General features: G+C 35.5%; 1 protein-coding gene and 1 pseudogene across 2 annotated transcripts; one reads left to right on the top strand and one right to left on the bottom strand.

Moving 5' to 3' along the window:
* The first annotated feature begins 3,151 nt into the window (after window positions 1–3,151).
* SRF8 (STRUBBELIG-receptor family 8) lies at window positions 3,152–8,850 on the top strand. Of its 2 annotated transcripts, XM_086237709.1 has the most exons (16): window positions 3,152–3,567; window positions 4,074–4,206; window positions 4,304–4,375; window positions 4,497–4,562; window positions 4,675–4,746; window positions 4,851–4,922; window positions 5,066–5,137; window positions 5,235–5,300; window positions 5,387–5,452; window positions 5,538–5,845; window positions 6,229–6,485; window positions 7,085–7,356; window positions 7,498–7,633; window positions 7,732–7,871; window positions 8,003–8,159; window positions 8,273–8,850. In XM_086237709.1, exons 1-16 carry the CDS (start codon window positions 3,447–3,449, stop codon window positions 8,423–8,425), a joined length of 2,163 nt encoding a protein of 720 aa, XP_086093835.1. In that variant the 5' UTR covers window positions 3,152–3,446; the 3' UTR covers window positions 8,426–8,850. The 2 variants fall into 2 exon arrangements, with proteins under 2 accessions (XP_086093835.1, XP_086093844.1); XM_086237718.1 differs by lacking the exon at window positions 4,851–4,922.
* A 609-nt stretch (window positions 8,851–9,459) lies between these two features.
* LOC147298506 (receptor-like protein 33) lies at window positions 9,460–14,635 on the bottom strand (annotated as a pseudogene).
* Window positions 14,636–16,578: the final 1,943 nt, after the last annotated feature.

Below are 16,578 nucleotides of genomic sequence, written 5' to 3'. Positions count from 1 at the left end.
TCACAAGTCACAAGTTGGTTATCTAAGGCTTAGAACACACTGTACATATCCGATATCACTTTTCAATTTTAATTATAAGTTTACTTTCTCATTCCAATTAATATTGACGTGACGTAACCTTCTTCAGTCTACCCAAAGTTACTTATGACTTATGAGGATGCCTATTAAATAATGTTCCTCAGAGTCTCAGACCAATTTTCTAAACAAATATAAAAGATTAAGGGATTAATACCATTTTGCTCCCCCGACTATTACACTTGTATCAGTTTGCTCCCCAGACTTCTAATTTGGAAAATTAAGGACTCTGACTTTTTCAATTTTGCCAATTGAGGTTCTTTTGTCAATTTACACATTTTTTATCCAAATCTTTGAGGGCAAAATGGTCCCTTCCAATTAGATCTTATTATTTTTTCCTCATGCATCATTTTTCCTCTTTTATTTCTTACTAAATTTTACTTGATCATCTCGACATTTTAGATGAAAAATGTATAAATTGACGGAATAACCTTAATTGGCAAAATTGAAAAAATCAGGGTCCTTAATTTTCCAAATTAGAAGTCTGGGGAGCAAACTGATACATGTGTAATAGTCTGGGGAGCAAAATGACATTAATCCCAAAGATTAATTATGATCATGACTTTTTGGAACTTCTTCCACAAACCCCTTTTTTCTTTCAGTTAGATGATAGATACCTAGTGATGACTTGCAATTTTTGTAATTAAAAGTATTTATCTTTATATCTGAGATTTGGAGTTCGAATCCAATTTTTGATGTTTGATGAAAAATAATATGTACAATCTATATAAATGGTATATATATCATTATTTGAGGATCCTTTCACGAATCAATTTATATGAAAATTTTAATATGAAGCATAAGTAAAAACTATACATTCAAAAATTAGATGAATGTGTTATTTCTCACATGGGCCGGACTACTTTCATATACTGATATACATCATTATTCCTCCAAAAAGTTTGAATATGAATTCTTTGTACACTAAAAGAAGATGCATGCCTAAATCAAATATCATTGTAATTAGTACACGCCCTCAGGTGCAAGCCAAAAAAAAAAACAAAAGTAGTAATAAGTGATTTGGGATTTGATTTGTGATTGTAAATTGAATTGATCACTTTTTCTTTTTTTTTTTCATTTGAATTGATTAATGAGTATAGTCTAAATTGGTCATGGGATGTACTCAAATGGAACCCAAATCACACCAGCTAGGAGGGGATGAAAATGACTCTTCATTACTGCGTTCCCATTATAGCCAAAAATATGAAAGAAGGGTTCTTACTTCTCTATTCCTTACCGTTTCACAAGAGGACATTTTTGTCATTTTAGGATGATCCTCTTGGTAGTTGGTGCGGGTCCTATCCATCTGCCAGAGTGGCCTTACGAGTCGTCCTCCCTCAGGTCTCAACCTAGAGCCTAAAAAAGTAGAACATCATGGCATCTACGTAATAGCAATCCAAACTTTAGGGCAAACTAGTCAATTTAGCGCCGGTCTTTTTCAATAGAGGGTTGTTATTTGCACTTTTTTTTTTTTTTTACACACTATTTTTTTCTTTTTTTCTCCTACACACTCCACACACTCACCTTAAATTCAAAACCTCTTAACACACACTCAACTCATTACCAAAATACCCTCATTTCATTACACACTTCATCCTTCTCTATCAACACACATCAGCACACACACCCCCGTCATCTCTCACAAGCTCTCCATTTCTATGTCAACACACACGCACCACCACCCCGCACTTCCCTCTCCCTCCTCTTCTCTGAATGGCGCACAGCCACCACCACCATCACCTTTTTCTTCCCCCTACCCAAGCCAAAACAGCCACCACCACCACCACTTCTTTTTTCCTTTCTTTCTCTCTTTCTCTCATGTCGATTTTGTTTGGCAGGTAACCGCCAAACAAACCTGTCTGCTTGGGAGAGAGAGAGAGAGAGAGAGAGAGAGAGAGAGAGAGAGAGAGATGAAAGAAGAAGGTGGTGGTGGTGGCTGTTTTGGTGGTGCATGTGGGGAGAGAGAATGAAGAAGGTGGTCAGTGGTGGCTCAAGTAGGGGGAAGAAGAAGAAAAAAAAAACAGGGGAAGGGGGTGTGAATGAGAGAAAACAAAGAGAGAAAGAGGGGAGGGGCTGTTTGGTCTTTTTTTTTGTTTAATTTTTTTAATAGGGGTGTGTTTAAGAAAAAAAAAATGCAAATAGTAGCTCTCTTTAATAAACTTACAAACTTGTTGTTTTACTTTTTCCATTATGAGATAGTTAAAAAACGGGGTATTGTTTAATAATAATCAACAATTACGAAAAATTATGTGTAATAATCGTAAATTGAATTTGTAAATTCTAAAATTAATAACTTAATTGAAGGATTGTATTAAATTCAATCATTAAGTTTAATAATTGTTCGATTAAAGTGATTTGTCTCTTAAGAGAACGATATTATTTTAAGTAACTCTATTAATCTACCATCATAAGGTAAAATATCATTACTTGTCAAGTGAAGGATGCGCAAAACTTGTTGGATCAATCGGCCTTTATCCTCCCTCGTTTATATGTTTTTATTAAAATTAACAAACTTACATAGCTGTCAAATCCTTACTGGTGAGAGATTAGGTGAAACAAATGCTTAAGTAATGAGTCAAAAAATGAGTTTTGCAAATTGGTAATGCAGTTTTTGTTTCAATTGTTAAAGGTACTCATCGTTGTTATTTAGTGGCCAAAAAAAAAAAATCATTGTTTTTAAGGTTTAAATACATATTCTTCTTTTTAAAAACACATCTATACCAAAAGCCCAATCATCCACTTATTTTTAACTCATTTATGCCAATAGCAATTTTGATTCTACTTAATAGTTAATACATAATATAGTCTCTCTTTATTAGAGAAATATTGAATTTATCCAGGCCAGTTAATTAATAAAAATAAAATAACTATCAACATCAGCATCTGAGTTCAACACCGAACTATAATCAACACGTGGCAAGAGCCAAGCAAAGTGGACAACAGAAAAAGATATGCGAAAAGCAGAGGATCAGAAAATGACTAATACCTGAAAAAAGAGTCATACGTTGCTTGCCTACTCCAAAGTCCAAACCAACCCCCCTCTGTTTCCATTTCATTTTCTCCATTTCCCATTTTTTAATTCCTTTCCTTTTTTCGCCGACACAACGTACTCACACACAGTCGACACTCGACACCCACACACACACTTTTATTTGTATTTTCTCTCTCTTAATTACTGAAGCTTCGAATCTCCATCGCACACTCTGAAGTCTCTGTCCCTTTCTTTAATGGCAGCAATGCCTCTTGCTACTGCTACCCATCTCCTCCAGCACTTCCTACTCTTATTGGCCTGCGCGTCCATGGTGCTCTTGCATGTGCCCCGCCTCACCTGAACTCTCTTTCTCTCTCTCTCTCTCTCTGCAAACACTACAATGGGTGATCACTGCTTTGCTCACTCGCTCTCTGTAACTCACCTGCTCATTGAGTTCGTGTTAATCGCTGCGATCTTTGCTGCTCTGCCTCTCGTTAGTGGCACCACTGATGCTTCTGATGGTAATTTTTATCATTTTTATCATTTTTTTTTTTACCGTGGTTGCTTTTCTTGCTAAAAAGATTTGAGCTTTAACTCCGGGAAGCTTGTGGTTTGTGGATTTGGTGATGTATTGCTTGCCAAAATGTGGATTCTTGGATAGGAAAATGGACTTTGACTTTGGGGGTTTTTGATTTATTGATTATTTATGTATTTTCTTTCTCAAAAATGAAAACTTTAGGCCCTGTTTGGTTGCTGAGAAAAATAATATAGGTCTTCCCCATCCGTTTAATGTGGATTGGGTTCTTGGAAAAATGAGAAATTTACCATAACGTGTCTTAAGTTCAGTTCAGGTGTCTGGTCTTCACTTAGGCATCAAAGTTTGATTTTCTCTTTTTTCTTTTTTCCATTTTTAAAATCTTGAATTTCTTTTGCTGATTTTTTAGGAAATAAATTCAGGGTATATGTAGCAAAGCTTTTTGCAAGAAATTGGTTTACTCTTTTGAAGGTGTTGTTCTTTGTATTGCAGTCCAAGCTCTTCAGGTTTTGTACACATCAGTAAACAATCCCTCTCAGCTAACTGGTTGGAAAAGCAGTGGCGGTGATCCATGTGGGGAGTCTTGGAAAGGGGTAACTTGCGAGGGCTCAGCTGTTGTTGCAATGTATGATTCTATATTTTGTAAATGCAGCTTTGAATTATATTCAACAATTCAATTGGTTCATTGACATTGTTAAATTGTCTTATTGTTGATGTAACAGAGAGGTTGCCGGGTTAGGACTCACTGGAACTATGGGATACTTGCTTTCCAACCTGTTATCATTGAGAAAATTGTGAGATATTATTGCCCCGTTCTTCTTTTGATTGTTTGGTAGTTTTATATTGGGTATGTCAAATTCTATCATTTTCATTGATTTGTTGAGGTATTAATTTGAAGTTCTTTGTGTTCATCAGTGATTTGAGTGACAACAATTTTCACGATACAATCCCGTATCAACTACCTCCAAATCTTACGAGCCTGTAATGTTCAACCATCAATTTGTTCATTCTTTTGTTTCTAGCAGTTGTTTACATTGCTAACTATGATACTCAAAATGTTTTCTTGTTTCCTTTGTTGTGTGTGTATGTGCAGAAATCTTGCAAGGAACAACTTTAGTGGGAATTTTCCTTATTCCATTTCCAACATGGTTTCTCTCAATTATTTGTGAGTTGCCTGTATTCAACTTTATGATTTTTTATTAAGTTCTATATGCAAATCAGTAACAACTTGAGGCTGTTCTGATGTATTTTTAAAATCCATGGTTTTAGGAATGTTAGCCATAACTCACTATCCCAGTCAATCGTAGACATTTTTGCTAATCTTGTTGGCCTTGCAACCTTGTAAGATTTCTGACTCTGGCAGTTCTTTGTCATTAAGTATTCTGCTAGTTTGATGTAATGAGTGTTTTGGCTGCATTGTTTATATTTTTTCCTTTTTCTTTTTTATCTTTTCATATATTGGGCCTCCATGCTTTTCCATGCAGGGATCTATCTCTTAACAACTTCTCTGGTGATATTCCTACTTCCTTCAGTTCATTGTCCAATCTTTCTTCCCTGTGAGTTTTTTGAAGTGCTGATTTCTTTTGAAGTCTTTTGGTTGTGAGTCTTTATTCTAACTGCATTCACTTGTAATGACATCTCAATTTGTGGCAGCTATGTGCAGAACAATCAATTGACTGGTTCTCTCAATGCTCTTACGGGTTTGCCTTTGACTACTTTGTAAGGGTGTTTCCTCCCCTTAATTTTGGCACTTGGGATTCTACTACCTACCCTTATGTTCTTGTTATGCACATTATTTTTAACAGGAATGTTGCCAACAACCATTTCAATGGATGGATACCGCGAGAGCTTAGTTCAATTCATACTTTTATGTAAGCGCCTTCTTTATTTAATGCAAATCTGTATTTAGTGCTCATCTTTTCAGTATGTGTAATTTAGCTCTTAAAGTTGAAATAGATATGATGGAAATTCTTTTGACAATGGTCCTGCTCCTCCGCCACCACCGTATATCCCACCTCCCCCAGGAAGATCTAATAACAATCACAATCATTCTGGACCTGGCACACGTCCGCAGGATTCTGATCGCAAATCATCTGATTCAAAAAAAGGGTTGACAGTTGGGGCTTTGGTCGGGATAATAATGGGTTCTGTTTTTGTTGCTCTCATTATTTTATTTGCTTTTGCGTTTTGCATTCGCAAAAATAAAAGGGAGGACGATGTTGCAAGAGCTTCTAGGGGAAGTCTCCCTGCTGGCACAAATAATGGTAGAATTCTTCCCTCTTTTTCCTTTTGTAATTTTTCTTTAGTCTTTTTCAGTTTGGTTTTTTAATATACAGGAAATTAGATAAGTATGCATGTGGTTTCTTTGAAATTAGATTTATTTTGAGTGCAAGACAAAAATTTTAAGTGGTTTCTGACAATGACTAGCATTTTTTTTTCAGTACATGCAGAAAAGTTAGAGCTAAATCTTATAAATATTTGCAGTTTAATAGGTTGTAGCACTCATTTTAATTTTTTTTATTTACATAATGTAGATTTTCTCTTTCATGCCAAAATGCTTTAAATTTTCTTGTTAACACTTTGGAGCTGCATGCTCTTCTCTGAGCATCCTTAACATTTCCATGCTGCATGGCGTTCTATTTTGCAGTAACTACCGAGATGCAAGAGCAGAGGGTAAAAAGTGTGGCTGCTGTAACTGATCTCAAGCCCCCACCCACAGAAATATTGACGGTTGATAGGTTACATGGAAAAAATGGATCAATAAAAAGAATAAAATCACCTATCACTGCTACTACTTATACTGTTGCCTCTCTCCAAACGGCAACAAATAGCTTTAGTCAAGAATTTCTCATTGGTGAAGGTTCCCTTGGTCGTGTTTACAGAGCAGATTTCCCTAATGGAAAGGTAACTTTGTTGACATTGTTGTTGTTGTTGTTTTTTTTTTTTTCCTTAAAAGACTGATTTATGCATATGTTTACAATTAGTGATGGTTAGATTAGATAATGTAACAAATATTTCCATTGTAAGAGGGGTGATGGGGGTTGCAGTTATTTTTTAGCTACTCTGGTGGGAACTGAATTGCAGGGGTACCGCATCCAATTCTCTCTCTTACACACACATTGATGTATGTCATCTTGTACTTATTAGCTTTCTGCCTTGCTGTGTGGTGTGTGACTAATCTTAACAGATGCATTGTTCAAAATTATGATGACCTTTCTCTGATTTGGAAAATGAGATGTAAATGCTCAGCGTAAAGTTAAGTTAGAATCAAACTTAATTTGTTACCGGTCTTATTTTTGGACTTTTTCTTTCTTAGTGTTAGATGGAGTTAATTCCACAATCTGCTTCTTGCCCTATATGTTGGGTAGTACTAATTAGGGCCAAATATATCTGGCACCTTGAGCTCCTACTTTTATCTGAGGCTGATTTCTCCTGTTATAATAATTGGAAGACTAGTGGTATATCAACTAATTGGGTCTTTTTTTGTTTTTTTAATAATGTAGGTAATGGCCATTAAGAAAATTGACAATGCAGCTTTATCTTTACAAGAGGAAGATAATTTTCTTGAAGCTGTTTCAAATATGTCGCGTTTGAGGCATCCAAACATTGTTACACTGGTTGGATATTGTGCAGAGCATGGACAGCGTCTTCTAGTCTATGAGTATGTAGGAAATGGGAGCTTGCATGACATACTTCATTTTGCTGAAGATGGCAGTAAGACTCTGACATGGAATGCCCGTGTTAGGGTAGCACTTGGCACAGCTCGAGCTTTAGAGTATGTTACATCATTACCTGTATGTGAAATTTATGTCTCTCTCTCTCTCTCTCTCACACACACACACACACACACAGAGACAGTGTGCATAGGATATTGCCCAAAACCACTTCTTTTCTAATTTAAAGATTCTTCTGCCAGGTACTTGCATGAAGTGTGCTTACCTTCTGTAGTACATAGAAACTTCAAGTCAGCAAATATTTTACTCGATGAAGAGCTCAATCCCCACTTATCTGACTGTGGTTTAGCTGCTCTAACGCCAAACACAGAGCGACAAGTAAATTAATGGAGTTAAATTGTTCTTATGGATTGCCAATCCTTTGTGCTATTGTTGTATGCTGCAATGAATGATTCCTTTCAATCCATTCTTCACAGGTTTCAACTCAGATGGTCGGTTCATTTGGTTATAGTGCTCCTGAATTTGCCTTGTCAGGAGTATACACAGTAAAAAGTGATGTCTACAGCTTTGGGGTGGTGATGCTAGAGCTATTGACTGGTCGGAAGCCGCTAGATAGGTATACATGTCCCACATTACTGAATTGTCATGTTTATGTGTTTTTTTCCCGTTAGTTTCTTGATTTTGTTTTCCTTTTACTTAATGGCGATTAATAGTTTCCCATTTTCACTGAATTCTTCTACTGTTTAGTTCAAGGGTGAGGCCAGAACAATCGCTTGTTAGATGGGCTACTCCCCAACTCCATGATATAGATGCCCTAGCAAAAATGGTTGATCCTGCCCTAAATGGCATGTATCCTGCCAAGTCTCTTTCACGCTTTGCTGACATCATTGCCCTCTGTGTTCAGGTAACTTCTAAAACCAATTTCCGTTTGAACGTTGTTTATATAAAGAGCAAGCAATTAGTTACCCACTTTATAATTTCTCATTTTTAGAATAACCAATTTGGTTTTTTGTATAGCCGGAACCTGAATTTCGACCTCCTATGTCTGAAGTTGTGCAAGCACTGGTGCGCTTGGTGCAAAGAGCAAGTGTGGTCAAGAGGCGTTCCAGTGATGAATCTGGTTTTGCATACAAGACTCCTGAACATGAAGCAATTGACATGTCATTTTAAGTGTCCCTCCCTTTTTTTTTTTTTTTTTTTTTTCTTTCTTTCTAGGATAGATTCTATATTATGCAGTGTGGCGATTCAAACCCAAGCATAGCAAAGGAGACTAAGTCATTTTCTACCACACCACACTCAGTGCCAGTGGTGGTGTCCAAGCCATCTTAAAATTGGTGATGTTTGCAGTTTCATATACTGGCTACCATGAAGAGGTTAGAGATGGCTGAAGCACCTATACTCAAGTTGTTTGCAATTTTATACACAGGGTTGGATGAAACCCACAGAAGTGAAGAGGATTATGCGATATGTATTAAAATTATATCAAAATGATATGTAATTATCATTCATAAAGTTATCTGCACATAATAATATGCCTAAAATCACTGTTAAACTCTGTAATGAAAATGTTCTAAAAGGACAGAATTTGGTTCAGATGCTCATTGGAACTTTGCTAATACTTCTTTTTTAACTGATATCCTCTGCAGCCGTGTAGATCAATTTCTTTGAGTTGGCAATCCAATAGTCTGCGGAAAGTAAGTTAAAGGTGACATAAACAGGGTAGTAAGTGAGTGACCATTGTTGATGGTGGTCTAGCAATTAGAGACACCACTGATGCATACATAAACTTGCTGATTAAGGCAAATAAATGTCACATTTTTTGTCAAAGGATATTTGTTAAAGCCCAAAGGCCCCAAGAAGAAACAGATAGGCCCAAAAAAAAAAAAGAATCCAAAAAATACAGCAAAAGACAATTAAGACAACGAAGGAGCATATATGATATAGACAACAACAAAAAAATATCGACACCACCAGAATCTAGCCAAGTATCAAAAACCCCATAAGCAACAGAAACCAAAAGGAGACCAGAAGATAATTAATACCAAACCAGCTCAACTTCACAAGTGACTCTCCATGGTAACATTCATTTGGTAAATTATTTAGCATAAAGAAGACTTGCTGGAACCACTTGTAACTATTTACACAAAACACCATCTAACATGCATGCACTACTCATGCAGTAATACTTGAGCTGGTCCTCTGCTTTAATCTTTCCACCATTTGCTCCACAGTTCTCTTGCAGCCACTTTCACAAACCAATCAACTTTTCTATTGGACAGTACAAGATATCCTATAGAAATTCCAATCACAATTCCACATCCATACCCCATCATTACTGTTTTCCAATCAAGTCCATTCCCATCTTCTCCCTCAAAGGATGATGCTGGAGGTTGATGTTCCCCCTCATTGTTGCATGTTTTGGAAAGTGGAAATCCACACAATCCCAAATTTCCAATGTATGAATCATTGTCGAATGTGTCAAATTGCTTACCACGTGGTATGGACCCAACAAATTGGTTTTTCGAAAGGTTCAATTTTGCAAGGAATGTCAAGTTTGCTAATTGCCATGGAATCTCACCAACAAGCCTGTTTGAGGAGATATCGAACCATTCAAGATTAGTCAGATTAGCAAGCGAGGGTGGAATAGGGCCTGTGAGCTTGTTATGATACAAACTAAGCCCCTTGAGTGATTTCAGCTTGCCAATCACCTCCGAAATCTCTCCTTCGAAACCATTGCTTGAGAAATCAATGGTTGTGAAGATGGTTTGGATTCTTTCCATTTGAATGTAGGAGCCTTTCAGTACTACCATCACAGTGTCCTGATAATAGTCAACTCCCATGTATTTCAGTTCATCTTCTGGTACGTTCACCATACCCATCAGGTTGTCGAAATATGTTGTTGGAAGGGAAATCTTGTTTCTGGATTCCCTATGGCCCCATGGAATTGGTTAGACCTTAAGATGAGAACCTGCAACGCTGGAAGACATTCCAACCAATGGGGGAAGGTGTCATTGATGTTGTTGTTTCCAAAGTCTACAACTTCCATCCCTTTACAATTGAGCAATGACTGCGGCAGTGGCCCTTCCAATTGATTTCCATTCAGGTCGAGATTCCTCAAGAAGTTGCCCTTTGCAAATGTCGGAGGGATCGAGCCAACAAATTTATTCAAGTGCAGATCCAAAACTGAGAGATTCTCAGTCAAATTCCCTATGTATGGAGGAATTTCACCACTCAAGCTATATAGTTTATACAGCCTCGATTAGGTGCGGACATTCGCACACATGCACCGAGTGCTCAGTGTGAGACGTTCGCACGTCCGCACTTGAATAAAATTCATAGTTTATAATACTATATAGTTTATAACGTTATATAGTTTATACTATATAAGACTATAAAGTATATATAATATACTAGTATATAAGACTCTTTTTATAGTATATACAAACTATGAATTATAGTCTTATATATGAAATATACTTTATAGTATAGTTTTAGTGTTGTGGTTCGGTTATTCGAACTATGCACACTCTTACTATAAATTTTGGTGTCTCTTGTTGGTTGGTATTCTTAATTTCTTTATCTTTGTCTTGATTATTTTGATTCATATCTATTATTTTATTGGATATTTTCTTTGCCAATATTTTAGTGATTGCTATATTTGTTAAGCTTCTGCACAACACTTCCATCAAGTCCTTGGTGATTGAAAAGTGAAAACCACTTCTTAACTAAACTACATTCATCTATATATAATGCAGTGGTACCAAAACAATGAAAGATGGGATCCATCAACTGGAAAACATGGTAATCTCCGTTTCTACCATTCTGACTAATTCAAACTTCAATAGCAACCTGAAGGAAGACTTGGTCGATAGCAACCTGATGAAAACAGTTTGAGGCCGCCTTGAAAAATTTCCGCTTTTTGTGCCCTACAATGGCTGATTTTTTTTTTTTTTTGGCCAAACTACAATGGCTGATTAATCCTACCAAAATACATATTATAAGTTGCTAATTAATTGAAGTCAGGAGCTCGGGATTAGGAATTTTTGATTACTTGTTGGGCAAACTAGGGAGAGACTCAGACTCAGAGACTTCTACTTAGCTTTTCTTTATCATAAATACTTGGAAACTTCCCCTTCATCCACATTGCCAACCTATCATTTTGGTAGGCTGCCTTACATTGTGAACTTACATGGACCACCAACCCTAAACCCTAAACCCTAAACCCTAGTTTAAATTTTGCTAATTTAATCATTGTGTGTTTATGTCGTTTGCAATCTTATTTTCAATTCGAGGATAAATTATCTGTTTATTTTTAGAAAAATTTTGTCGAGAGACCGTTTTATGAGCTTTTTAATCTAATTTTAATACTCAATTTCATGTTTATTTGCTAGAGAAATTGAGGCTCAATAAATTTTTAGGATTTGAATTTTAAGTTTGTGATTTCTTTGAATTTTTGTTTAAAATTCAAAATTTGATAATTCTCCAATCCAAATATTTTCTATCCGGATTCGAGCACCGAGACCGGAGAAAGAGAGGCTGGATACGAGGCTCATGTGTACTTCTTGTTGCTACAAGGCAACAAAGATAGAGGGGCATAAAAGATTTTGAAGTTAGGTAAAAAAGAAGAGATAGAGAGAGACATGAAGAAGATAAGCCAGATGAAGGAACGGGAAGACCTAAATTCAAATTTAAGCATACATACATTATTTTCGGTCATTGTTGAGTAAAACTTGTAAGTTTAAACAAGTCATTAGTTTTGATTTGTGAATAATTTTAATGTTGGGTGCATAATGTCCTAAGATTGTTAATGTAACACATTTATCAAATTAACAAAATCTAAAATATGGGAATTGAATGTGATTTTGGGTCAAAGCATGACAACTAAACCATCTTAATTTCCTTCAAAAATTGAAAATATGTATCTAATAATTAAAACCAAGGAGTGAAATTTCGAAAATTTCGGCGAAATTTCGGCGAAATTTTCGTTTTTCAGGGATCCTGAAATTTTATCACATTACCCTTAATTTTCGGTAATTTTTCGGCGAAATTTCGATCCCCCTCACATGCATTTCTGTAAAATTTCATCGAAATTTTAGCGAAATGTGACGAAATTTCGTCGAAATTTCGCAGTGAACATAAAAAATTTCACTGTGCAGCCTTACCTTATCACTCGGATCTCTTCCTCTTTTTCATCCACACACTCAAATCTACAATTGCTCCGTTGATGGCTCCGTATAATCCTTTGCTTGCTGGCATTGTTGTCTCTTTATACAAATCAAGATCTGTTTTAGACTTGGTGGTACTGGTACCCAACCAACAACGTTTCAACTTTCAATAATAATAGACTACTGCTAGAGCATTTTTAGATCTGGCTTGAAGCCTTGAACAGATCGATTTTCATTTTTCTGTAGCAAGAATTTATTTTTTTTCTTCCCGTTTATATATATACTGATATACATGATGTTGACTATATAAGACACGTGTCAATACTTGTGTGGTTTTTTAGCTAACTAGCTTTCTGTTTTAGTATTTCTGTTTTCGTATTGTTAGAAATGGTTAGTTGGTTAGCATGTGAGAGATCTATATAAGTTGCAGTGTTTTTGCATCTCTGTAAGAAAGACTTCATTTGTGTGAATAATCAATAGAGCTCTCAATTTCACTTTTCTTTTCATTTTTATGAAATCCTTCAGTTTTGTGATCACATGATACATCTGTTTGATTTTGAAGCTCTTTCAAAAACAAATATTCACATAATCACATATATATAATATATGTAATGTGTCACGTATTTTATGTTTGGATTTTTTAAATATACACACACAGTATTATAAAATTGGTAAAATAGGCATTCAGAATTCAGACTATGAGAGAGTGTTTGAGCATTCAAATATTGCTTTCTCACATGTCGAATTATGAATGTTTGTTTTATAAGTCTTGTCTAATATATATATATATATATATATATATGTAGAGAGAGAGAGAGTACTTTTTAATTAAACTCCCATTTTGCCTAACTCGATTCAGTTAATTGTTGTCTCTTTATGTTAAATATTCACATATGAACGAGTGTAGTATTACACTGTTACTGTGTTCTATAATTTTAAATTTAAGTATTTAACTATAATAAATTTTCGGTTTGATATAAACAAAATAGATGTATGACATTTAACTATATGTGGTATTGAATACTTATTTAATTCATGATTTAAAATTGAAATATAAATAAATTTGAGGTGTTATTTATATAATTATTAATTAGTGACCCATTTTTTTAACAGTATTTACCACCAGCGCGCATTATATTCATCTTATATTACATAAAACCTACTATATAATTTGGTTTCTTCAATATTTTTTATCAATATAGTAAATAATATGTTAAATAAGCATATGGTCAAGTTTCATTCAAAATTTTCGTATTTTGATAGCAATTTCCGTCTTTTTTATCTAATTTTGTCGAAAACGAAATTTTAATCAAAATTTCCATCGAAAATTTTCTCGAAACCGAAATTTCACTCCTTGATTAAAACTACTATGAGCAACTCTATACTTGGCTATATACATTTTTATGTGCAGCGAAATGAAATTGAAAATGAAAATGAGAATTCTTGACAGAGAACAAAATGCACAGAACAGCTGTAGTTTTGATCTAGATAGTTGTGTGCCCGATGTCAATCGTGAAGATCTTTCGCATTTATTTTTGAATTACTCGATTTTTGGTTATTTTCTTGAAATTTTTTTTTTTGGTGATTTATTAGTGGTTAATTTGAATTTTTCTTTGAGGAGTTGGAGTTGGAATTTTCATCAGATTTATGGAGACCAAAAATTAATTTTAAGGCCGTAGAAAATAGTACTCGTTGTTACGAGTCCATAGCACTTTTTTGAGTCTAGATGAATTTTTGAAGTTGGAATAAATAATAAAATTAGAAATTAAAAAGAATTATGGTACAGCCTAAGAAATGCCACATGGCATATTGCGATTCATCGAACCAGCTGACTGGGCACTGAATCAACACTGACGACGTAAGCTGGAGACTAGACGACATGCCACGCGGCAAACACCCAATGGCCGCTCGTAGACAAAATGTCATCAAGCCCAAGCGCTCGAGTTGCGCATCAATCCGTCGAGTCACATGAACGACCCATTTCTTCTCTGCATTTGACTTGCGTTCTAACTTCTAACCATGTTCCGGCTACTCGTTTACCCACGGACTACCTATTTACTCTCACATTTAACCTGCGTGTCATCCCGTGGGTCAACCCATTTCTTCTTAAGTGAATGACTATCCCAATTCAAGTTTCTCAGGACAACCCAACATACCCAAATGGTATCTTATTTGGCATTGCTGTAATCTGAATGTGCAATAGTAACTTGTACATTTCTATGTGGTTCATGAAAAGTTGAAAACATGCACAAAGAAATCGAATCATGTTTGTTTGGTGTCTTGAACTGCTACATACTGACTCATTCATCCGTCTGTCATTGTTTTGTTTAAAGTAGACCCATTTGATCATAACCTGGTCCATGTTTAAATTTTCCTTTGTCGTTCTCTCTTGCTTAATTTGTTCTCTCTCCCTTTGGTCTTTCTCTCTCTGCCACTCTCTCTCTCTTATCGGAGTTATTCGGACGCTAGTATGGAAGTACGCCGCCGGCCTCCAGATCAGGATTTGTTGAATCACAGATATGGAAGTAATGTGCAAATAGTTACTATTCGACAGTAATTATATATCCTCCGAGATAGTTACTCTTGGACTGTTGAAATTATGGTTTTTGACTTCATAACCTTGATTTTTTTTTTTTTTAATGTTAGTTTTATGTTATTTTGACATGTTTATGCAAGAAATATGTAAAAGATTTATATAAGTTACTTTTTTTGAGGTGTCGTTGCACATTGAGAATAGTCATTGTTAGACTATTTATAAATAATTGACACGATTGAACAATGATAATTCTCCAACAGCGGAAAAATAAAAATAAAAATTACGAGTTAGGTTGAGTGCCTAGTGTGTTTTTTCACGTGTTACATTAAAAAGTAAACCGGGTTGAGATTTACTTTTTTATAGTGGACCTTAAAGAAACCTTTTTTCTAAAATGGATTAAAAAAAAAAAAAACCATTTTGTTAATCTAAAAATTAATGTTTTAATGGTGGCCATCTTTTTTTTTTTTATCTGAATTCTATTTGTTACCAAATAATTTTTTAAAGCCACAAAAGGGCAGATAAATACGAGCAGAGCCAAGAGAAAAGGCTTAATTGTGTTTTTACCACCCAAAGTTTACATTGATTCCCACTTTACCACCCAAAATTTTATTTGTCCCACTTTACCACCCAAAGTTTACATTGATTCTCACTTTACCACCTAGAAATTTATTTGTCCCACTTTACCACCCAAAGTTTATATTGATTTCCACTTTACCACCCAAAACTATTTTTCGTGTCCCAATTAACCTTTTTTCGTCTATTGTGTCACTCTAGATTCAGGGGATAAAGTAGGAATCAATGTAAACTTTGGGTGGTAAAGTGAGAATCAATGTAAACTTTGGGTGGTAAAGTGGGACAAATAAAGTTCTGGATGATAAAGTGGAAATCACCCCAAACTTTGAGTGGTAAAAACACAGTTAAGCCCAAGAGAAAAAGGAAAAGACGCAGAGAAAGGAAAGTTAGAAACCGCCATATGAAGTATTGAGGGCTTGGTTTTCCTAATTCGCAAGTGAAATGAGGTAACCAAACCGAAAACTTCTGAATGTGAATGAATGAATGATCTCATATATATATTTGCAATTGCAAGCCGAATTATTAAAGATGTTTGGGTCTGTTGATTTGTGTTTGTGAGTTGAATGAATATGGAGTCAGAGTACGTTGTTGTTGTTGTAGGGCAACAGCTTCCTAAACTTGCTGTCACCGCTGCCTTGTCGACGCATAGGCGTAGGCCTGGGCTTCACCCAATTGCTTCCTTTCTCTTCCTGTGCCGGCCTGGCTGTGGTAGAACAGAGATGGCTAAAGCTGTTGCTGAGCAACTGCAATTCAATGCTGTAATCTCGCTGCTTGACCGCAGTACAGTGAGTGACCAGCAAGGACGAGTGGTTATTTTCAGTTCCAGCATTGTTGTGATTGTTTCAAATGCCGGAGACAAGGAATTTATTGCCAGACTTGTCACACAGAAATTTAGTGCCAAGCTTGATAGAGATTCCCATGTAAAGGTACGAATTAAATTATAAATTATTAGTTTTCGTCTATTATGTTTCTAATACTTTTCTGAGTTCCCTTGATATCTTTGACAGTCAAATTCTTAGATATATCGAACGATAACTTTATTTTGGTGT

This window comes from Dryas octopetala, chromosome 1, assembly GCF_963921425.1.
Source record: "Dryas octopetala chromosome 1, drDryOcto1.1, whole genome shotgun sequence".
NCBI classification, from domain to species: Eukaryota; Viridiplantae; Streptophyta; class Magnoliopsida; order Rosales; family Rosaceae; genus Dryas; species Dryas octopetala.
Note: the sequence above shows the minus strand (reverse complement) of the source record. Positions and strands in the feature narration are given on the sequence as shown.